The following is a 25,246-nucleotide window of genomic DNA, read 5'->3' on the forward strand; positions in this document are numbered from 1 at the left end:
CAGTTAAGGTATGACTCCACCATAAGAAAGAGACTGGGCAAAAATGGTCTGCATGGCAGAGTTCCAAGACGAAACCGCTGAACCGCTGCAAAGAACATAAAGGCTCGTCTCAGTTTTGCCAGAAAACATCTTGATGATCCCCAAGACTTTAGGGAAAATACTCTGTGGACTGACGAGACAAAAGTTGAACTTTTTGGAAGGCGTGTGTCCCATTACGTCTGGCGTAAAAGTAACACTGCATTTCAGAAAAAGAACATCATACCAACAGTAAAGTGAGAAATAAGATTCTCTGGTCTGGTGAGACCAAGATATAACTTTTTGGCCTTAATTCTAAGCGGTATGTGTGGAGAAAACCAGGCACTGCTCATCACCTGTCCAATACAGTCCCAACAGTGAAGCATGGTGGTGGCAGCATCATGCTGTGGGGGTGTTTTTCAGCTGCAGGGACAGGACGACTGGTTGCAATCGAGGGAAAGATGAATGCGGCCAAATACAGTGATATCCTGGACGAAAACCTTCTCCAGAGTGCTCAGGACCTCAGACTGGGCCGAAGGTTTATCTTCCAACAAGACAATGACCCTAAGCACACAGCTAAAATAAAGAAGGCGTGGCTTCACAACAACTCTGTGACTGTTCTTGAATGGCCCAGCCGGAGCCCTGACTTAAACCCAATTGAGCATCTCTGGAGAGACCTAATAATGGCTGTCCACCAACGTTTACCATCTAACCTGACAGAACTGGAGAGGATCTGCAAGGAGGAATGGCAGAGGATCCCCAAATCCAGGTGTGAAAAACTTGTTGCATCTTTCCCAAAAAGACTCATGGCTGTATTAGATCAAAAGGGTGCTTCTACTAAATACTGAGCAAAGGGTCTGAATACTTAGGACCATGTGATATTTCAGTTTTTCTTTTTTAATAAATCTGCAAAAATGTCAACAATTCTGTGTGTTTCTGTCAATATGGGGTGCTGTGTGTACATTAATGAGGAAAAAAAATAACTTAAATGATTTTAGCAAATGGCTGCAATATAACAAAGAGTGAAAAATTTAAGGGGGTCTGAATACTTTCCGTACCCACTGTATATATACATTTAATTAATGTAAAAAAGTACTTTTTTAAAATAATGTAAAAATTTAATTATTTAATATGACTCATCTTTGTTTAGATGAAAGTCATTATATGTAAGTATATATATAAACAAAAACATAAATCCTTATGAATTATGTATATATTAAAATATATGCATATATATTAATATATACATAATTTATAAGGATTTATGTTTTTGATTTTTCCAAAGATTACTTTTCAAGATATGTCAGCTGATTGAAAATGGAAAAAAAAATGACACAAAGTACTTTTCATTCGTGAAGCGTTTAATTTTCACTCGTAATCGTGATTTCCGCCTTTTTCCCACTTTATTGCAGATTGTAACTTAAATCCAAAATAGGCATTTTCACATCCTTATTTAATATATAAACCAGATTTTTCCTCTGACTATCCGGCAAAAACAGCTATATTATGTTATGATTTTGGTCATCTACCGGTATTATTTAATATTAATCAACCTTATCTATCAAAGTTTTCACATTTTACTTTGCAAAACTGAACTTATACTCACACCCACCATCTTTCTGTCTGTTGCATTATATTGATATAGTAGGCTATATATGTTTTATATATATATATATAATTTTGTGATTGATAATATATTTGGATGTGAAGTTGCTCTGAAGTGTCAAATGCGATCTTTGTTCATCAGCTTTAGCGGTCAGCTCGCTGGGTTTGCCGATTTTGCACTCCTTTGTGATTTGGCTTTTGGTCTTTGCTGTCACAAGTTCTGAAGGTTGAAGGGAAAAGCAATGTCAGGAAGCTGATTGGTTGCACAGAATTTCTAAGACAATCTGAATCTCATATTCAGCTACTTTGCCACAGTGGATTAAGATGATCTAAGGGAGCTTTGTGAGCTCGATAAAAATCAGGAACGCCAGAGAAAAGAGCGCAGGGAGATTTTTACCCTTTTTGTCCTTCCAAGTTAATTGTTAAAGTTATTGTCTCTCTGCACATTGTTCTGCTCTGCCTGGAACTAGAGACGTGTTGCCTATGAATTTCATTTCACTGCTCTGAAACACAAACAACACACACATGCACATTTGTTGTTGAATTGATGGGGACTTTCCATTGACTTCTGTTGTTTTTACTCTAAGCTTAAACTCTAAACCAAACCCTCACTCAATCCTTCATGCATTTTTTGTTTTAATGAAGACATATCAAAAGACTTGTCCTTAATTTTATAAATAGCAAATGAGCTTTAGTTTACATCACTGACATGAACATGATTTGCTACTACGGCATTAGAGGGCGGGCCGTTCTCATTCAAGACAGCATTTGATTGGACAGCATTTGAAATCTGTGTAGCGCAGAATGCAAGTCATCAAGTCCATATTCCAGTAAATTTGAAATGTTTATATGTGCTAAAAGTGAATTTTGTCCGATTTTTGGAGTGTACTAGCATTTAGATGGCCTCAATGCTGACAGATAGGAACTAAAAGCCACAAAAATGTCATTTTAAGCCATTTTCCCTCTGGGAACTGTTGGCTTTCAGGTCTATTTGGGGACATTTGGTCTTCACAATGTAGATAAAACCTGATGCACACAAATCAATTGCATGTTGGTGCAGGTGCACTACATTTTTTAGCCAAAATTTGTTAATGTGTTATTGACAATAACAATTTGTTTTGTCATTTCTTTTGGTAACACTTTCTATAAAGGCTGTTAAGTAATCCCGTTGTAATGCACTAAATGTTTCATAAATAATTGTGACCAAAGTTATGCTGCAATATGTCCAATGCATTTCAACCTTAAATGTGTATAATGTGTTTTAGCACATGCATGATGCATGAAATGTGCTTTTTGATTCTTAATACAACTATGCACAAATATTGTATAGATGTTTTATTTGAATAATTATTATCAATTTGTATACAATTCATGCAACTACTATAAAATGTGTTATACTATTTTTAGTATTCTAAATATATGCATTAAATATGCAATATATAATGCACTGAATATATAAACAGTGCTGCATAAACATTTTTTTGTGTTTACTTTTTTGTGTGCATTAGCTTTTATCTGTAACCATCCAAGGAATTAATCAAACACCATCCTTTTTATCAGTCTGATCCATATTACCGTTTCATGTGTTCTTGTTTTGATGGAAAGAGCTCGTCGGTTTGATGCTGCCGCTATTAATTGGTACTGATCCAAAGACTGATTGGAATATTGACGGATGGCCCGCTGAGAGCCGCCTGTAGTGGCTCATATGCATAGCCTGAGGTAAAGTGCCATGTATCAGCGCAGAGAATACACACGGCCCATGGCTACTGATGCCCTCCATTTTTCCTGAAGTGACAGGCTTGTGTCGGGAGGAGGAAGATTAGGGTTTTGTGTGGAAGTGGCGCGCGTGGTATTAAATGTGGATAGAAAGAGAAAGCGAGAGATGGACTGCTCGTCCTCTGTCTGTCTGTCAGCAAGCAGTTAAAGGTTACTGTAATCTGAGCTGTGTAACACTCAAGTGGACCTAAGAAAGCTCCCGCAGTTAATAGCACGGGACGATGGCTTAACCCTCCGAGGCCAGAGCAACGCTGAGGGACAGCGAGAACCCGCGCCATCTCACAAACATACAGTGTGTCTGTTTGATTTGTGAAATTAGAAGACCTCGTTGTTTGGCTGACAAATATTACTCGGCTGCCCCGAGCTCAGCTAGTATCAGAAGTGAAAACTTTCCAGAAGCCTTTTCCCAAAAGCGTTCATTCGGTTGAAGTAAGGTGTCTTCATTCATATTGTTGACTTTTATTATAAGGCAGATAGTCATTCATTTATAGAATCAACCCTGGGATAGTCATTAATTTATAGAATCAACCCAACATCTTTTGTGATCTCATATTAAATTAAATATTAAATATTTAGCCCCGAATCCACCCCTTTGCAAAATTACTCACATCGTTTAAAAAAAAAAAAAACCAGATTAGTTGGCTATACATACATATATATTATGATCCATGAATGTGTGCAATCATTTGTCTTGTTTTCAAGAGTTGATTGCTATATATATATATATATATATATATATATATATATATATACACACACACACACACATATATATATATATATATATACTTTATATATCATTTATTTATTTATTTATTCATTCATTCATTCATACATGCATATATATGTTTAAATTTGTATAATATATAAAATGCCCCAAGCTTGGCTAGTATCGGAAGTTGAAACTTTCCAGAAGCCTTTTCCCGAAAGCATTCGTTTGGTTGAAGTAAGCCGACTTTATTCATATTCTTGGCAGTATGCTTTTATTATAAGGCAGATAGTCATTAATTTACAGAATCAACGCTGGGAACATCTTTTGTGATCTCATATTAAATTCTAGCCCTGAATCCACCCCTTGGCAAAAATTACTCACATCGTTAAAAAATATTTAATTAGGCTGCAGTTTATTGGCGGCTCACGGGGGAGATGGGATTTGCATGAGGCAGGTCGCCTCTCGTGCCGGTGAGGGAGATTGCATGTGAGTGGAGATCACGGGGTCATCAGCGCAGCCAAGGACTCCCATTTTCCAAGGTCAGACAGGTAGAGAGGTGCTCCCCTGGGTCTCTGCTCACACAAGACAGCTCCGATTGGCCCTTAATTATGTCCTTCCTTTAAGCCACTGCCAGCTTTTGTTTTTCTAGGGATATCTCTCCTCTTTCTTGTCCACTACAACAATAGCGGCGCTTTTCGAGGAGCCCTATTATTATTTTATATGCTCGTAATCAGATGATTTACTGGGAACCCTAATGGATGAGACCACGTGAAAGCAGAGGTTAATTCTAGTCGTGTCAATCATCGTTTATAGTGAAGTCTGTGCTTGTGGTCCAGCAATACGGCTTTTTCATGGCTGATGCTGATATTCAGAAAGCGAGGTGGCCTGTGGTCGATGTAATGAATAGTATGAGAAATGATAAGAGATATTCAAAGTTTGCTGAAATTCACATGTATTTTACATAATATTTAATTGTTATGAAGCTTAACACCTACTTTTTCCCACAATAAATGGATTTTACAAAATATTTTAATGTTTAAAATATTTTTTAATTTACATAATTTATTGTAGTTTTATATTACATATATATCCACAATATTGATTTATGAAGCTTAATGCCTACTTTTTCACAGTGAATATATTTTACAGCTTTTTTTTGTTTAAATAAATTTTATATTTTTATATAACTTCAACAGCATTCAACTATGAATGATCATTGTATAGTTATTTTTTAAACTGTGTGTGTGTGTGTGTAAAGAAAAAAATGAGTAGTATTAGTAAAATACTTGTAAAAAATTATATATTTTTAATTTATTTTTTAAATATTAAATATTATATATAATATTTTATAGCAAATATTTTATATTACATTTCTAATCTAATTTTTCACTAGTATTTGTTAACACTAATACTACATGTTACTCAAAAAGTTTCTCACATAAAACACTAAATGAGTAGTATTAGTAAAATACTTGTAAAAAAATTATATATTTTTAATTTATTTTTTAAATATTAAATATTATATATAATATTTTATAGCAAATATTATATATTACATTTCTAATCTAATTTTTCACTAGTATTTGTTAACACTAATACTACATGTTACTCAAAAAGTTTCTCACATGATCATTGTATAGTTATTTTTTAAACTGTGTGTGTGTGTGTGTAAAGAAAAAAATGAGTAGTATTAGTAAAATACTTGTAAAAAATTATATATTTTTAATTTATTTTTTAAATATTAAATATTATATATAATATTTTATAGCAAATATTTTATATTACATTTCTAATCTAATTTTTCACTAGTATTTGTTAACACTAATACTACATGTTACTCAAAAAGTTTCTCACATAAAACACTGGTAATATAATATAACAAAAGTTTTCTTCTAGCTGAGTGTTTCTCTTCTTCAGCTCTGCTGTACAACCAAACAGGTTTTTTTGGTTCTAGCTCTTGGCTATCCGTGCTGCAGGGTTTGCATAATTTAATTGGGACTATTAGTTCCCAGCTGGAACAAAAACAGAAGGACCAATGATTTGAACCCCACTCGCTCTATCTCAGGGTCCAGACAAGCTCTCGCCGAATTGCTTTATGATTCACAAGCGTTATCAATTGATGGGAATATAACATGAATCATTTATTAAAAGAGTAATTACATGCTATGAAACGTATAATGTTCCATTTAGCACATTTGCGTTAAATGCGTTAATTAATTCTGAACCCTCCAGCCAACATCAGTTTATTTGATTAATACTTTTTTTAAAGTCACTGACATTTTAAGCAACTGAAAGGAATTTCTCCCTCCCCTCAAATGTGTTTAATGTGCTTTTCTGTCCCTGAGGATTTTGATGTTTGTGTCTTTTCCAAGTTTAGGTTTTTAATAGTGGCATTGCTTTTATCAAACAGAAAACACTAAAATTATGATTAAATACACACAAGCAAAAAAAATTTTTTTACACATTTTTACATTTATTTTACTTTTCATGATCATTATATTTTACAATATATTTTTAAATAATAATTTATCTTTTTTAAATCATTTATTATATTTTTATATTTATTGCTTTTCCTATATTTGACACAAATTATTTTTGGTAAGTTGCACTAAAAATGTACTTCAAAAACTCTATGGCAGTGTGTGCATACAAGTGTTTTAAAAATCAGAAGCAATTTACAAGCAACTCGAGAGCCAAAGCCGAAAAACTAGGGGTCATTTCAGGCATCAGATCTTTGCTTTCTCACATCAGCACTTGCAACAGCCGTTTTATCTTAGCAGTGAGTCATGATTGTGGATTTGCATGCATGGACGGGGCCAAAATGTTCCTGGACTCCAAACAGGTTAACTGGCAGAGAGCGTGAGGTGAGAGCCGTGGCCGCGCGTGTTTGATGCCAGCGAGTAATTGTGTCATAATGTGAGAGACGAGAGCTGGCAGCTTCCTATTGCCATTTGGAGGGGTTCAGTGACACCTGACATGCCTCTTCAGCTTCACAGAGCAGAGCAAGAGAGAGCGCTGGAGTAAATAGAGGGAGGTAATGCTTGCTTTTATGCAGAGACACAGGAATGAGAGAGGGGGCGGGGCTCGGGCAGAAGGGGGCGGGGTGAAGGGGGAGGGGTCAGTGCTTCCAGAGCCACTCAATCATTAAACTGAGAAGGACTGAATTTTTTTTTTTAAAAGAGGCAAAATGTGCAGAGTGGAGTCAAATGAACCTCATTTATTAGTATGACTCTGTGTTGAAATTCAAGACCTCATACTTAATACTTTCTTTTCAAACAGCTTAAGAAAGCATAGCAAACGTTAGTTTTGTTTATTTTGATATGAATTTTGAAATAATGTTTTATAAAATAAAATATGTGTATTAAAGGTCCCATATTGTCAAAACTGAAATTTCCTGGATTTTTCATGATAACTGAGGTCTAGGTGCTATGTAAGTACCATATAAGTTTCAAAACAGTCAGTCCACACTAAAATGCATACAGCCTGCATAAAGTAGCTGTGATTTTTCACGAACTGATGTGACTTCCATAAAAAGTTGATGTCAGAACTACACAGTCACCGCCTTCAGTCACCACCCCGAGCACCGCCCACCGTCCCACTCTCCTTTTGCCAAACCCCCAGACAACATCACGTCCATGCTATTGCTGAGCAACGACAACACGGAAACATGTCGAAAAGGTTAACTTTAACCACGAAACCAGATCGGCCGACCTGTAATGTTACACTCTAACTCAAAGGATGGACGATCTGACAGGATTGTTACTATGAAGTGGATCACATCTAATGTGTATAGTAAAGACAAACTCACCGTGTCTATCTAGTCATGATAAAGATGTATATACATTTCAATTTCAGCAGGCAACTATTTTTACAGCTACATTATTGTTTCAGCCACAATTAATCACAACAATGTATATACAATTACAAATGATTATATATAAATTGTCAGTTTGTTGTTTTACACACATCCACACAGACATTATTTCATACACAACATAGTCGTGAGATGCAAGAAACATAGACATATGGCAAGAAATCTGTAGACGCGCCCATAACAACAAAAAACAATACTTTATTGAACCTTTTCTGATAAGAAGTATGTGCTGCAAACGTGAGCATTTTTGACGATCGTTTCTGTCCAGTCTGCTCGTTTTATCGCGTTTAACCACAGCTGTCGTCTGTTTTTTGTCTGGCAGTGGCAGCAGATATGCGATCAAATTTATAATTTGAGGCTGTATTACGTCGATTCTGGCACCCAACATCACAACAAGATGATATTTTAAACTCCTTATGTAGCCGAATCTGCGCTGGTTTGAATGGGCCGCCTCCAGTTTCCCCTTTGTTTTGCTGCCTCCAGCTAGCGCTGTGACGTCGGCTGACCCTAGTTACCTGTGGTTGTTCTGGCATGCGTCACTCAGAAAACAACAGGCCAATCAGAAGAGCGGATCATGAATATTAATTAGACAGGCCAAAATCGACCTGTTCTCAGCAGAGCTCCTGAGAGAGGAACTGTAAAAATATATTGAGATGGTTTTTGGTACTTATACCGCAAATATATATTCTTAAGGACATCAAAATCTAAAATAAAACTCCAGAAAGGTGTCAAATATGGGATCTTTAACTTATAACTAAAGTAAAATATAGTAGATTTATTTGGAATTTTGAAAAAAAATCATTGTATGAAATAAAATCTCATATTTATTCATTTCTAACTACAGTAAAATAAAGTTTTTATGCTTACTTGGAATTTTAAATATTTGCATTTAAAATATTTTATTAACTTAAAAATAAAGTGAAAATAAAATATTATATTTATTAATTTGAAAATAAAGTAAAATGTAGTTATTTATATTTATCTGGAATTCTTTAAATAAAACAAAATGTATTATTAACTTAAAAATAAAAACATATTTATTTATTTTAATTTAGAATTTTTAAATAAACATATTTAATTAAATATAATATTAAAATTATTAACTTAAAAATAAATAAAAATGCAATTATTTATATGTAATGGAAAGTTGTAAACAATTATAAAAGTAATATACTGTATTTATCCACTTAAAGAAAAAATACAGTTATTTGTTTTATATTTGTATGCAAGTATATTAGCAGAGGTTTATAATGGAAAAAGTGGCAAATAAAATTGAACAGTTTATTGGGCCTTTACACCATTTCCTAAGCAGTCACAACACAACAAAACATTTGAGATGGGGTCAGTGGACCTTTGGCTCCGCCCACACGAAAGAGGAAATTTAGCACAAGAACCAGAAAGAAACCGCCCATCATGTGATGAAATTTGACAGCTGGGTATTATAGCTTTGATAGAGCAGAACCGTTAATAGGCGATAGCTGACATTTCTGAAACCTTGCTAATTAAGGGCTTCCTTCTTAAACTCAAGCATAACGTCAGGATTTTTTTTCTTTTCTTCTCCATTTCCTCTCTCTCTTCATGTTTGTAAAATCAGGTGATTTCATTAATGCGTGCCAGTCAGTCTTAATAAGCCAGAGGAGGGGGGGGGGGCTCTTATTGAGTGACCTTCTACAAAATAAGCAAGTTGCTGGTGGGCTCTGTCCGCAGCCCCACTCCAGCGAGCTGGGCCTCATTTACAATGCAAAACCTCCTTCTGTAATCCAAGTGTCCTTTCTGCAATCACAGAGCATAATCTGCTGCTCTCTTGTTACAGACAACACTTTACCACACCGGCTGGCACACGATGAATATCAGAGCTGATATTATTTTCTCGGCGCATTGTTTGCCCATCTTCGCATCGCAGAGATTAAGGGAAGACGAGAGCTTTGTGCAGCCACTTGTGCTGAAAAGTGGCCTCATTCTAATACTGTTAAAATAGTCGCCGGGCCGTGTGCGTGAATTATAATGGACACAAAAGGTTTGTCCGCTCTCATGTGTAAAAGAGAGATAGCTTTACATTTCATCTTTGTATGGAAATAGATTTTTTAAGCCGTTATTGTAATGTGTTCACTTGCTGGGAGGCTGTCATCTATTTTTTCTTTTTTTAACTTTAAAATCAATATGAAAATCAAAATTGACACTATTTACTTTATTAATATAAATTATATATATATATATATATATATATATATATATAGTAGAAAATTATTGTGCCGTTTTTGTGTACTGATCATCATTAAATATATGAGCTCATCTGTAGTGCTGCTGGAAGGTTAAACACAAGATGCAAGATGTGATTTTATTTTCTTTTTTTTATGTGAATGGCTTGTTTCTTCTTTTTTGTTGGGATTGGACTCCAGTTGTCTGTAAGCCGGTTGAAAACCTCAACCCCATCTCTTTAGTTCTTCAAAAAGAATCCTCAATTCTTTGCTCTACTGGATATAGGCGGAATGTCAGTCTTCCAGAGAAAGATCCATAAAGTCTTACTTGGATTGTGCCTGCAGCTTTTTGATGCCCAGGGACAAAAAAAAGGAGAAGAAAAAAAAATGTGTTGATGTGCTGTTGGGTTTCTATTGTGTGAGAGGCCAAACAGTAAGAAAGAAACAAAGAGAGCTGGAGAAACAGACAAGACAGTTGGTGGTCCTGTTACACAGTTGTTTTGGTTTATGTTTCCATGGATTTTCTGTGATTTTTGCTGTTTGTTTTACAGTAAGAGCCCAGTAAAATGTTCTGTTTAAACTGTGTAGGTGCACATCAATTCTTTCAGTAAGCATTCTTGCGAATATTAGACAGGTTTTTTGGGATAGTTATTTGACTTATATTTGGGTAATGCATTACAAGTAACGTGAATTACGTAATCAGATTACTTTTTTAGTAACTAAATTTGCAATGAAATATCTGAGTTATTTTTTCAACAAAGTAACCCAAGTTACTTTGCTTTTCCACATTTATTTACGGAGTTGGAAAAAAAAAACTCATGTTTTTTTTTATTATTTAATGGCAAATAAGAATGCCCAGCCCAAGTGATAAAAAGTAATGCATAAGCAACGTAATGCATTACTTTTTGTAAAAAGTAACTAAGTAACGCAATTAGTTACTTTTTTATGAGTAACGCAATATTGTAATGCATTACTTTTAAAAGTGACTTTTTTCATACAATAGATTTTGTCCAGTTTATTTATTTTTTCTCTCACTGAAAAATAATGACTATCATACAATTTTACAATGATTTACAGAAGACACTCACTACAATGTCATTCATTATAACTAGTGGTTATATCTGAGTTATTTTTTCAACAAAGTAACCCAAGTTACTTTGCTTTTCCACATTTATTTACTGAGTTGGAAAAAAAAAAAACTCATGTTTTTTTTTATTATTTAATGGCAAATAAGAATGCCCAGCCCAAGTGATAAAAAGTAATGCATAAGCAACGTAATGCATTACTTTTTGTAAAAAGTAACTAAGTAACGCAATTAGTTACTTTTTTATGAGTAACGCAATATTGTAATGCATTACTTTTAAAAGTGACTTTTTTCATACAATAGATTTTGTCCAGTTTATTTATTTTTTCTCTCACTGAAAAATAATGACTATCATACAATTTTACAATGATTTACAGAAGACACTCACTACAATGTCATTCATTATAACTAGTGGTCGACCGATATATCGGCCGATATTTGGCATTTTTTTAAATATCGGCATCGGCCGATAAGTTTTCCTGTTTGGCCAATACATTCTAGATGGGACTTTTATTTTGACGGCGCTGAGAACGGCAGCACACAGTGCTTACATTCTCCCTCTTGTTAGCTGTTGTCGTTCAGTTCTGTCTAATATGGATTATCTAATACGTCTGTCTAATAATCAGATAGAACGGTTAAACAAAGGAGTTAAAATGTATACAAAATTATTATAACGATTACTTTTATATTATTAGTAATAGAAAGGCAAACATTATAATACTTTCTTGTTTGCCGTCAGCATTCAGCAAATACGCATTTATATCTTTGACAATCTTTGAATGTCTAATGAACATCTAATTTCAAAAACCTTGCAAACTTAGTCGGATCCAGTTGTGAGATCTTGTGAAGTGTGCATTTGTATCCTGCACAATCGCATGTTCTCTGCGTGACGGTCGATCCGTACGAATTGAATGCGGACAGGAGGAGAGTTCAGCTTCACTGGAGACGCGCGATCAACAAACTTCAAACTCATGATTTTAAATTGTGCTGCGCTTTATGTATTTGCCCACTGTAATATTCATGTCATTTTCACTGTGCTGTATGTAAAATGAGTGTTACCTTGGCTTTATATGAAAAAAATATGATTAATGCACACAAACTTCCCAGAATACTGAGTGCCCTGTTGGTTACAGTTGACTTCCTTTTTAAGTATATTTTTATTCCATATTTATTTATTTGTGGAAAAATACTTTGTCATCTAAAGTATAAGTATGTTTATTTAACACATTTATTTTTAATGAATTTTCAAATTATTTCAAATTTCTTAAATATTAATTAAAATAAAATTATATCGGCTTTATATCGGCCATCGGCCACCCTGCTTTCCTAGATATCGGCATCGGCTGTCAAAAAAACAATATCGGTCGACCACTAATTGTAACTATAGCTGACAATCATATAACAAAAAAATCTTGTCAGGTATATTTAGAACAGGAATCATTAGATTACATTAAAAGACTCTATTTAAAGATCACAGTGCAGCCCCCAAAATACTAATTAATAGTAATTTGAATTATTTACCAGTCTTTGCCACTATCCTTCAAACCACTAGGTTTTACCCATTTGTCAGCAAGTTTTTAATCGTTTCAAGTATAATAACGTTTAGTATGATCACTTATTTAATAAGTACATGTCATGATGATGGTGAACATTATTTCATCCATATTTTGACTTTTTTCGCAAAAGTTATTGAAACATTTGCTTGCACTTTACTTGCATTTAGCATGTAAATGAAATCACTGTAATTTAATGAAGACGTGTTTATTTTATATTATCATTTTGTTTTGTTTTATTTTATTGTTTGTCCACTTGGCATTCCATTAAACTCGAGACTAAATTTGTGATAAACATTTCCAGAGACAGGTGTACATTTTCTTACCTTTTGGTAAATGTACACCTTCAAAACTGTTCTTGCATAGCCATTTTGTTTCTTCTTTTTTGTTTCTGTATCATCTTCTGATGATTGGACAGCAGAACGCTGCATTAGCAGTAATATCCTCTAGCAGGAATATCCTAAATCTACAACACAGCATTGTTCTGTTTTACAGTTCTAGCATTGTGCTGAAATAACCCAAGCCCACGTCTCTTTATTCATTGTTTCTGCTTGGAATAATAATTTGTGAAGCACTAAATTGCTTTGAGGGATAGGACATTAAAGGGATTATTCTCATGTAATCCGCGGGTCCCTGTAGACGTGGACCTGATCACAGAACAGCGTTACTCAAAACACAACAATAGCATGTTTAAGAAGCGCCACAGCTACTTTAACCGCCTGTTGTTGTTTTTTTCTTGTCATCCCCAGTTAGCAACAGTAAATCCGTTTTTCCCGCCCGCTTAGTAAATGAGCGTGTTTAAAGGTTAGACAAGCACACGCTAATTATTTGATTATCTGGACGAGCTCTCTCTCCCCTAAAGAGCAGAAAGTTGTGTCTCGGCGAGAGGAAACCTCTGGAGGGAGGATTGAAGTCAAAATAAAAAGAGCACAAGCTACAGTTACAGAAAAGAACAGTAAGCTCACTATGAAAGATACCCGGGTAATACTTCATACTAGCCTTCATGAATAAGTCATTAAAAGATTTTATATAATGCTAAACAGATCATATATGAATTAAAATTTCATGACATTTTTAACTGCGTGAGTGTAAATGAAATAATGATCTGATGAGAAATTTGCTGAAGCTCACTTGGCAGAATATTGCGCTTGCAACACCAAAGTCAAGGGTTTGATTCCCAGGGTACACATATACTGATGTGGATACATAACCAGATTTGATAAAAGTGATCAAAATATATAAAAATGTAAATATATATTTTTATGTCATTGTAATTGTAGTATTATTTAAATACTGTATGTATTTATTCATTTTCGAAAATTGCCTTTATTTTTATATTTTCAGTTTTCATTTTAGTTCTAGTTCATAATTTTATGTGCTTTTGTTTTTAGTTTTACAATGTTTTTTATTTTAGTTTATATTTTAGTTTTAGTCATTTTAGTACTCACTTATTTGATTTCATGTATTTGTCAATGCAGCATTTCTAAGGTTTTTCCAGATTTTATTTGAGCTTTATTTCAGTGAAATGTATTTTAATTTAGTAGTTTTAGTTTTAGTTAGGAGTAACAGCACTGTTTCATGTTCTTTTTGACTAATGTGTCTCTGTGGCTGTTGTTTGTGCTGCTGTAGGTAGAGCTGACGGGCAGCAGTGTGTTTGATTACGTTCACCCGGGCGATCATGTGGAGATGGCCGAGCAGCTGGGCATGAAGCTTCCGCCGGGCAGAGGGCTGCTGTCTCAGGGCGGCGGGGCCGAGGACGGGGCCAGCTCTGCCTCTTCTTCCTCTCACTCTGAGACACCTGAGCCAGGTAAGATCATGAGACTATGAGCGGCCTTGCTGGACAGGTTAGAACACGTGGGTTCAGACGTTTAGACATCATTCGCATTGTGTATATGCAACAGGCAACCTTGGGTTTGTGTACTAATCTCTCTAGTTTGGTTTTTGTGCCTTGGCTCTTTTAGGTGTTTGATTTTATACTAGTTTAGTTTTGTTTATTACTTTTTTAAAAATCTTATTTTTATGGTTTAATATTATTTGGTTATTTTATTATTTTACTTTTTATTTTTGTTTTGGCCCTTTAACATTTTATTTTATTTTTATTTTTTAAATAATTGATTCTGGTTCACTCAATAGTGAACAATTCCACTTCACGTCGAAGTCCTTGAATGTAAATTTATATTATTATAATTTAGTTTTTAGTCATGTTTGGTTAATATTTAAAAAATATTATTATTTATTTTACTTTATTCTTTAATAATATTTAATTATTTTAATATTTACTTTTAGCTCTTTTTTATTTTATTTATTTTTCCACTTCACGTCCTTAAATGCAAATAATTTAGTTTTTAGTTAAGTTTGGTAAATATTGTAAAAATATTTGTATTTATTTTATTGTATTTAATATTATTTTATTTTTTAATATTTATACTTGGCTCTTTGTTTTTATTTTATTTATTTATTTTTTAATACTTGATTATGGAATAATTCTGCTAGTTCTTGTCAATGGTTTATTACCGATCATTAATACTGACCTTAGTTCAAAAATGCGGGGGGGTTTTCTACAAGACTTCTACTTTAATGTCTGGATTCTGTGATTTGAATCATAGTTTTTTAAAATAAACATTAGATGCATAATTTCAGTTTAAATATAAAAAGAAACATTTGCAGTTCATCTATTACACTTTTGCTTTGAGTAAAGCTTTGATTCAATGATCTCGTAGCTCCAGATTTGGGCTGTATTATTTGTTTTGTGTGTTCGTTATTTAGTTATTCATTTCTTTGCTATTCTGTTTATTTATTGATACCCAAAGCCATGTTTCTTTCTGAGGTCTGTGTTATAGATATGCTGCACCAAGCGGCCAATATGATGCTCAGACACTGTGAGTGGACCTTAAGTTGCCAGAAGTGTCCGTGTGTGTGTGTGTTAATGGCATGTGTGGCATGATATGCCTGATGAGTGTCTTCCGCTCGGCCCCGAACTCTCCAGGGGCGGCCCGTGTGGCGGCAGCACTGTAACACAGGCTTACCCTGCTCCCGAATTTAATTAGACGAATTGTATAGCAGGGATGAAAGAGGTGACATTCCTCATTGGAATTCCTTTCAGGGCTCTTATAGACTTTGCCTTCCAAATGTTCCCATTTTCATTGTGTTGTACTGATGATAATTTAAGTATTAGGGGAAAATCCATTTATAAATTAAACAAAATGACTTGATATCCATCAGTCCCCGAGTTCATCAAGCTGTTCAAACATGAGGGAGATTGGCTGGTCGGCCCGGGTCTTCCGAGAGCTTCAGTAATTAGATCTGCCAAGGATTTATACTTTGCTGATTGGAGCTTTAAATTAATTGAAGTTCCACATTTGTGGTTTTGTCCTTTTCGTGGCGTTTTCTTTTTCTTTTTTTTCTAGCCAGGCAGAAATTTCACACTGGCAGACTCGAAAGTGTGTGTGTGTGCGTGTGTGTGTGCGCGCGTGCATGCGTGCGTGCGTGTGTGTGTGTGTGCGCGTGCGTGCGTGCGTGCATGCGTGCGTGTGTGTGTGTGTGTGTGTGTGTGTGAGCGTTAATTTCTTGGTGAGAGTGAGCGAGAGGGTCTTTAATGGTTAGAGGGCTGGTCTGACGCTGAGATTTATTTGTTTATACGCAGAATCATTAAAGATGTGCTTTACAATCAGATAAAGGGCACCACGGTCTGTCTTCTAACACCAGAGCTTCATTTATAGATTATGAGCACCAGAGACACATACTGTACAAGACGTTTGTGGGGGATTTTATTTATAAGGATAAAAATTGTTTAAATCCAGTTGGCAGCATGATGCCATACCTAGACAAAATTGGATTAAAATCAATGACGTTGTCTACATTGTAAGCTTGTTGGTATAGATTTGTTGCTTTCATTTTCTTGCATTGTATCGAGCCCCTAAAGGGGCATGGTGGTAAATGCAAGGATGTAAGTAAATGGTGGTAGATGCAACATTTAGATTTTTTTAATGTTTTTGCGTTTGCATAAAACTTTTGTGTTATCTTGCAAAACTGTTGCGTTTCCCCAAGAAACTTTGCAGAAACTCTCAAAAGTTTTGTGATGTAAATAATATGAGGTGGGAGTAAAAACTGTATTTTTGAGTGCTTTCGCACGTGAACTTGAAGCTGCTTAGGGGAACGCAATAGTTTTTCCAGAGAATGGATTGAAATGCATTGTTTCTTTGGGAAACGCAATACTTTTGCGAATGCAAATGTTTTGTGAGAGAATGCAAATGGTTTAAAAGAGAATGCACATTTTGCGGGAGAATGCAAAGTTTCTCGGGGGAATGCAATACTTTCGCAAGAGAATGGGAATTTTTTGCGAGCAAGCGAAAGTTTCTCGGGGAGCGCAATACTTTTGTGAGAGAACGCAAATGTTTTGTAAGGGAGCGCAAAGTTTCTTGGGGAAATGCATCACTTTTGTGAGAAAATTCAAGTGTTTTGTGAGAGACTGCAATAGTTTTGCCAGAGAATTTAAATGTTTTGTGAGCGAGGACAGTTTTTCTGGAGAACGCAAATGTTTTGGGGTAATGCAATAGTTTAGTGAAAGGACACAAAAGCATTAAAATAATTTTTTTCCTCCCATCTAATAATATTTTCCATTACCATATCCCCTCAGGGACTCTGTAGCATTGAGATTTGCTTGTAGTGTAAAATTATTTTACTAGTGAAGATGATTCTCTTTGGCATGAAAATGTCTTGGAATCCAGGACTTGGCTGGTTAGCATGGGACATCGCCCCTGCTGGTAGATACGGCAACTACATCATCTAGAGACAAAAAGGTTTTTTAATTAACATTTTTTGTTGTGCAAATATTTTATTATATTATTGTAAATGTTTTGCCAGTGATATTTCTTTCTGCTTCTTGACTTTCATATTAACCTGTCTGCTGTCTCTGGCGTCACATCTGTGTGCCAGCCACGCTACTGTCATTAAGATGAACGGGAATGCTAATAGTTATCTTTCTGCAGGTATAATAGCCCTCCTTGGGACACAAAATCTCCCTCTTGTGCTCTATTTTTCTTTCTCTCTGAATGAACGGCAGGCTGAACTGTGTTTAAGGTGGAGTCAAGCGTTTCACCTCCTGTCACCTCCCTCATATGTGTGTGTGTCCTGCCTCTACACTCGTTTTTTCCTCCTCTTTCTGCCTATGACGTCACTTGTTTCATCTGCTCAACCTGCAGAGTAAATTGTGTTATCAACAGCCTATTTTAAATATATGGCAGTGCGGAGGGGAGAGCGAGTTTTCCCCTCATCACTGGCTCCATCGCTCTCTCTCCAGGGCATGACACGCCAGCAATAAAGCGGTAAAGACGGCGGTATATTTCTTGAAGATCGTAATCCTGCTGTTTGTCAACAAGAGGCTTTTGATGAGCTTGAAAAGCAGCTCCCTGTTTGTGCATTAATAAAAGAAAACGATTCAAGCTCCATTTGCAATGAGATGAATTTGGAAACAGACGCCTGTGAGCCTGTGACATCTGTCCAATCAGCTCTGGTGCAGAGAGAACATCATTCGCCGCACTGCTTTTAGTTACAGTTCCTTTAACCTATTCATTCGTTTTAAAGGAGCGATTCGTTCAGCATTAGATGTTTATCTAATGGCTAACAAAGGAGAAATATTTTATATTGGAGGCGTGCATTCTTCACTTCATTTCAGAAAGTCTTCATGTTCAATTTTTTTTTTGTTATTTTGATAATTATTAGTACTAGTTTTGGGGAAGCTATATCTATCTATCTATCTATCTATCAACTTGTAATATTTTTATTTTACATTTTATTTTAAATTATTTTGTAGTAGTAGTGTTTTATGTTATATAAATTATATAAAACATATTTTAGGTATTTTATATAATTTATATAGTTATGATCACAATCAAACCTAAACTTAATAATTAGCTTTAAACAGCAATAAACATCCGTTTTTAGATTATAGCTACAAAAAAGCACAGGGAATTTTGTGATGATTGATTGATGATTGAATCATTTGAATCAGCCATTCTATTCTGTTGAGCTAGTTCACAGAAATTATTCATTTGAATCTAAAGACAGCTCGTTACTGTAAATTGCTTAAATTATTGTGAAAGCAGTTTATAGTGGCATTATATTTAGTTAGTTACTCCCCAACACTATAAGTGGTGATAATTATATACAATATTAATGCTATATGCCATAAAGGGCTTGCATTACCATGATTTTACCTCAATTATGGAGTGTTTTGGCACAATGTGTACATTACATTTATATATAACTAAATTAATATAGAATTAATAATAAAGAAAATTGTATATGGCTCAACTGATGTATGGTCATAGATGTATATTGCATCTTTGAAGGATTTGAAATTTATATCAAAATTTCAGTTATGCAACATAAGTAAATTTAATTTGTTTTAATTCAAATATTCAAATAAGCAAAAAGATATTTTGGTTTCCACTCAGTTATAATGGACACATGAAAACCAGTGTAATGTATGCCAAAATACACAGAGAAACAAGAGATGTGGCATTAAACAATGATAAAAAGAACAAGATACTATAAATAACGGGAAAAAACACCTGAATTAACCTTTGGCAGTGCTGCATGTGAGGATGATGGACTGAGAACACTGTGTGAGGAGCGTTCGGTCCCAGCGCAGGGCTGAGTGGGCGTCCAGAGCAGCAGTCGCCCATGGGCAGGGTGATCCGGACTCTCCCGTAGGGTCAGACCTTTGATTTGTGTGGATTCTCCTCTAGCCTTTAACAGGTGTCTGCTGCTGCGGGTGACATTTGAAATGCAAATAGAGCTCTTTTCCACAAGGCCTCTGATTCTACCCCTCTCAGACCAGAAGAAAACCTCCAGCACAACACACACATACGCATTCACGTGCATGCACACACTCTACTCTACACAAACACACATGCACAGATTCACACTGAAACAATCAGATAAGACTTGTGTTCTGAAATGAACAGGAAGAGGCTGGAGTGAGATGTCAGTTTTTTGTCATTTCTGCCAATGGTAGTTAATTGTGATCATTTACAACACAAAATCTTTTTTGCAGGCCATAAAACTGCACTTCTTATACATTTTTACTAGTATTCATTTTGGACAGTTACATTTGAATGGATGTTTTATTTATTTATTTATTTATTTATTTATTTATTACAGGGACAATTTATTTATTTATTTATTTAAATTTTGGACAGTTACATTTGAATGGATGTTCATTGACATAAAATGTTTACTGTATAAAATTCTGTCTTTGATGAGATGTTAGTGGATTGTATGTGAAAGCTCATTATGGTCACTTTGTGCATGTTCCAAAATGGCATCAAAATGCAAAGCTTTGGTTTTCTACTCCTGCGTATATTACAGGTGTTGTAAGCTGAAAACATTAAAATAGGGCACTCTTGAAAATGAAGTAGTTTGTAAGTAGAGAATGTAAGTAGTTTCCAGACACTTAATGCCACATCATCTGGAAAGTGTTGAAATTTTATTTGAAATGTTTTATTTATGTACAAAATATATTTTTTTAAATGTAAAAATGTGCTAAAAAGGACCTAGTACCACGGTGATACCATGTTTTTGTAAGTAGTTTTGTAAGTACTATGGTACATGAATAAGGTAATCATTCAGTATCATGGTAAATATCAAATAATATTTAGTTTGATCCGAGTTTTAAACGTCAATCTATCACCTTTAAATGAATTACTAAAAATTAAATGAATAAACAGTCATTTGCAGGGATTGTCAATACATTCCAATTTTATTAGATTTTTTAATATTCTGCATGTAAAAAAAATTCTAGTTCTATTTAGTAGGGGTGCTCAGATTGATCGGCTACCGATCACTATCGGCCGATAATCACTTTGGGATGTTTGATCGGCGGTCTCTAAAAAGGCTGATGTCAAAAAAACGATCTCAAGCTGATGACTCTGCAGCGAGAGTTTTGGCACGACATGCAGCAGCACTGTCTGGCGCGGGTAAAATAATTATTATGCTGAAGGTGAGGTTCAATTCATATTTCTTCATTAAATAACTTATAAAGTAATTTGAAAACTTTCTCTGAGACATAATTTAAAAGACAAAATGCGCAAACGGCTATAAATCACATCGCGTCTGCACTATAAGCGAGCTGCACGCTGCACAGTCGAGGCAGTGTTGCATTGTCACTAAAGTTGAAATAAATTCAAGTTCAACTAAATTGCATTTTCTTTTTAATTCTTGCCAGTGTTTAAACCACTCAGCGCATTCTGCGCTCACACGCTCTCCTGGAGACCGTGCGCTCATGCACACTCGCAGCGCACACACATAATACCAGGTTCACACATACTCCGTTTGCAGTGTGTACATTTTACACAGTGCGTTTTACAGGTGCGTAATTTTTCCGCGCTCATGTTAACGGATTAAAGCGTTCACACTGCACACGGTTGCGGTCCGGCAGTGCGTTGCATGAGCGCATGGTGTGTCTGCAGCAGTGCAGAGATCGTTTCCAGACCAAGCCTATTTTTGCTGCGCTGCAAGCGAAGAATTAAAGTAACAGCTCATTGTTTGCGGTAAATATGAACATGGATGGACACGAAAATGTAGTAATTACACCATAAATGCATATAATTAAAGTCTACTGTGTTTCACAGTCAACACATAAACCTTTTTGACTAGGTTTAAAGCACTTTTAGATAAACAAGGCAATAATAGATGGCACTCCTGGAGGTAGGAAAACAAGGTTCTTCATGAACCGCAGGATTGCTTGTAATAAAGATTTAAATGCAAAAGGCAAGGCAGTAGAGCTGACTATTTCTGTCAATGGTAAGTTTGTGATAACGTAAGAAAAGTTGTTTAAATGTTTTGCCAATTGCTTGAGCAACTTCATATATCAATCTAGAAGTAAATGCAAAAGTAAAAAGCATAGAATAATGTGTTTCTTATATTTATTGCATTTAAACACGTCTATGAAAGATTGTATTACTGTACTGTGTAAAAAAAGAATCACAATGCTGAAAAAGCATTTTAAGTAACAATGTTTAGATTTGAAATCAAAATAATGGATAAATGTTGTGTTTGTAGTAAACAGCCATGAATCAGTTGCAGACTGTGCTGTGAGATGCAGTTGCAGACTCCTGTGTGAAAGCACAGTGAGCACTTCTGCACCTCTTACATACCGCACATGGACTGCATACACACTGCAAACGGAGTATGTGTGAACCTGGTGTAAAAGGCCGCCTCACATACAGCTCACAAAATCAGGCTTGTGCTGTTTGTAAGCTATTGGGCACACAATTACATGATTGTCAAAACAAAAATGCAGTGCATGATCAAACATTTAGGTGAGATAAATATATATTTTAAAAAATGCCCCCCTCCACCCCTCAAATTAAAAAATCCCCTCTCACAAGAGTCACCTAAGAGGGGAATTCTTTTTCAAAAATGAAATTCAGGCCCTGAATAAATGTCTAAAAATATGTAAATAATTCTACATGATAAAAAGAAGGCTAAAAGATCGGTATCGGTGATCGTATCGGCAGATATCGCTCTCTGTGATCGGTGATCGGCCTCAAAAATCCTGGTCGGATCACCCCTACTATTTAGCCACATGTATAATACCTTAATTTTGTTTCACTGCAATGATTATATTTTCACTTTATTATTATTATTAGTAGTAGTAGTAGTAGTAGTATTTATTATCAAAACATATCTTGTTAAAATATTTCTAGTTCTGCATTGTGTAATACCATAGTTTAGTGTAACAGTATTTATTCCTATTCACACAGTTTTTCTGCTATATATTTATACATATATATATATATATATATATATACATTTTAAGAAAATATTTTGCAGTATCCTGTAGCTTTAATATATATTTTTAGTCTTATAACACCATGGTTTAGTGTCAGTATAATTATTATTTTTCACTCTTTTTGCTAGGAAAAGTTGAGTTTCGTTCAGCCGCAGGGCTCTAAGGACACCAGAGGCATATAGCCGAGGTCGCTGACCTCAACGGCTGCTGTCCACTGTCTGGGTCATTAGGGGATTCTGTGGTCTGCATTACCCAGAATCCTCCCACGTGAATCCCGCTCCATTGTAGGTGTTTGGCACATATAGAGAAGTGTCCTTGAGAAGAGGTGGGGTCACACAAGCAGTTAGCGCTGGCTCAGAATACAAATAATGGGATTAGAGCTCACGGACGGCACACATTAGCCTAACAAACCTGTCAGATGCCGTGATTCTCATCAGTTTCACACACAGTTTTAGATACTCATGTTGTTTACATTTTGTGTGTGTTTTAGTATCCACTTTTTTTTCTTCTTACAGTAAGTATTTGGAAACATGAGTTTATATAAGTATATGAATATGTCATTGCATTGCAATATCAAACCAAGTATGGCATTTGCAAACAAATAATGCCAGACCTGTTAACATGTAGTCCACGTAGTCACACAAACACCTGGGTTCTGGGAAAATGGGATATCAATGGGGTCAGGAGTGATCACATGACCAAAACTATTGGAGGAGTTTTAATTGAAATCTGAAGTTCTTGAGGTCTGCGGCTCAAACATATCGATTTTATTCAGGCTGACCCAGCCAATGGGGTCACGTTTGAACCCATCTGACATTTCTTCAATTCATCTCACTTTCTGAGCCCCAATACTTCACCCTTCTGAGAGGCAGTAGGGGTGTGTGAGTGTGTGTGTGCATGCTACACTAGAACAGACAGCCTAATATCATTTGTCTTCTGTAATCACATGACAAACATGGGGATTTAAATTATACTTAAAGGGGTCATATGATGCAATTTCAAGGTTTCCTTTCTCTTTGGAGTGTTACAAGCTGTTCATGAATAGATAAGATCCCTAAAGTTGCAAAGACTAAAATCTCAAACCCAAAGAGATATTCTTTATCAAATTTAAGACTCGTCCACGCCCTCCTAAAATGCCTCGTTTAAACACACCCCCACATGTCTACGTCACTGTGTGGGAAGATTTGCATAACACCGCCCAAATGTATACACAGAAAGACTGTCGTATTGTTGCCACCACCACCATGTCATGGAGATGCTGCGTGTTCGTTGTGAAATCGAAACTACTTTTGGCCTTCCAAAAGAGGACACAACTAGAAATCAGTGGTTAAGTTGTATTTACAACACTGTTCCAGAACAGTTCAAACCAAATATTCAGATGTGTGCAACGCATTTTACCGAGGACGAGGACTGTTTCCTGGGAGAGTAGCCTACAATGCCGGTGTTCCAGTGAATTCAGTTCCCCTGTTTCCCTTTCGGCGCGCATGCATGCCCTATACTGTCTATGATGCTGACAAATAATGCTGACTCACAGCCTGTAAGTAAATTTTCATATTTAAAGGATTTGCCACTGACGATTCAAACGTGAGTTTTGAGCAGTGTAGTGTAGCGCTTGTTGTTTGTCATTTCTCCGATCACAAATGCAGACATGGTTTTATGTTTACGCGGCGTGATGCAACACAACGTGTAAAAAGACAGTTTAAGTTATTATAATCAGTAATTATGTCCCCACAGAATTAATTCATGTACACTACACTGTTCAAAGGTTTGAGGTTAGTTAGAATTTTTTTGTATAAATTAATACTTTTATTCCACAAGGGTGCATTGAAATGAACTAAAGTGGCAGTAAAGACATTTAATATGTTACCAAAAAAATCTAATAATAATTCAGTGTGTGACACTGAAGACTGGAGTAATGCTGAAAATTCAGCTTTGTGTCATAGGAATAAATTACATTTTAAAACATATTCAAATGGAAAATAGTCATTTTGAATTGTAATAATATTTCACAATATTACTGTCTGTTTGTACCTATGGTGACCATAAAAGAAAACCCCCAAACTTTTGAATAGTTGTGTAGGTTAATTTTAATTTATAAATATAAAAATATGCATTGAAACACAAAATAATGTTCTTTTTTTAGCAACGTCATATGACCCCTTTCCTTAGTTTTTTTGGTCTTTGTGCATGATTCATCATCAAATGTTATTAAAAAAATTATATTCATATCACAGTATAAAAGCTCAAATTTCACACAACATTTGTGTGTTGTTTTTTGTAATGAATTTCAATTTTTATTAAACTAAATTGTTGGTAATATACTTTATTACCAACTTACAATACATTTCAGTATGATAGCATTATGTATTATTTATCATGAACAATGAACAATTTTTTTTTTACAGAATTAATTCATGTACACTACACTGTTCAAAGGTTTGAGGTCAGTTAGAATTTTTTTGTATAAATTAATACTTTTATTCCACAAGGGTGCATTGAAATGAACTAAAGTGGCAGTAAAGACATTTAATATGTTACCAAAAAAATCTAATAAATGCTGTTTTTTAAAGAGTCCTGAATTAAATGTATCAGTTTCCACAAAAATATTAAGCAGCATAACTGTTTTCAACATC

General features: G+C 35.1%; 1 protein-coding gene across 1 annotated transcript in view; it reads left to right on the top strand.

Annotated features, from left to right (window-relative positions):
• Positions 1–25,246, top strand: part of npas3 (neuronal PAS domain protein 3) — a 341,558-nt gene that overhangs the window by 272,389 nt on the left and 43,923 nt on the right. The window contains exon 6 of the mRNA XM_016274094.1: positions 14,447–14,624. Within this exon, the coding sequence (XP_016129580.1) occupies positions 14,447–14,624 (178 nt within the window). The remainder of the gene's footprint in view (positions 1–14,446; positions 14,625–25,246) is intronic.

The sequence above is a fragment of the Sinocyclocheilus grahami genome, unplaced genomic scaffold, assembly GCF_001515645.1.
Source record: "Sinocyclocheilus grahami isolate Dianchi unplaced genomic scaffold, SAMN03320097.WGS_v1.1 scaffold84.1, whole genome shotgun sequence".
Classification (NCBI taxonomy): Eukaryota; Metazoa; Chordata; class Actinopteri; order Cypriniformes; family Cyprinidae; genus Sinocyclocheilus; species Sinocyclocheilus grahami.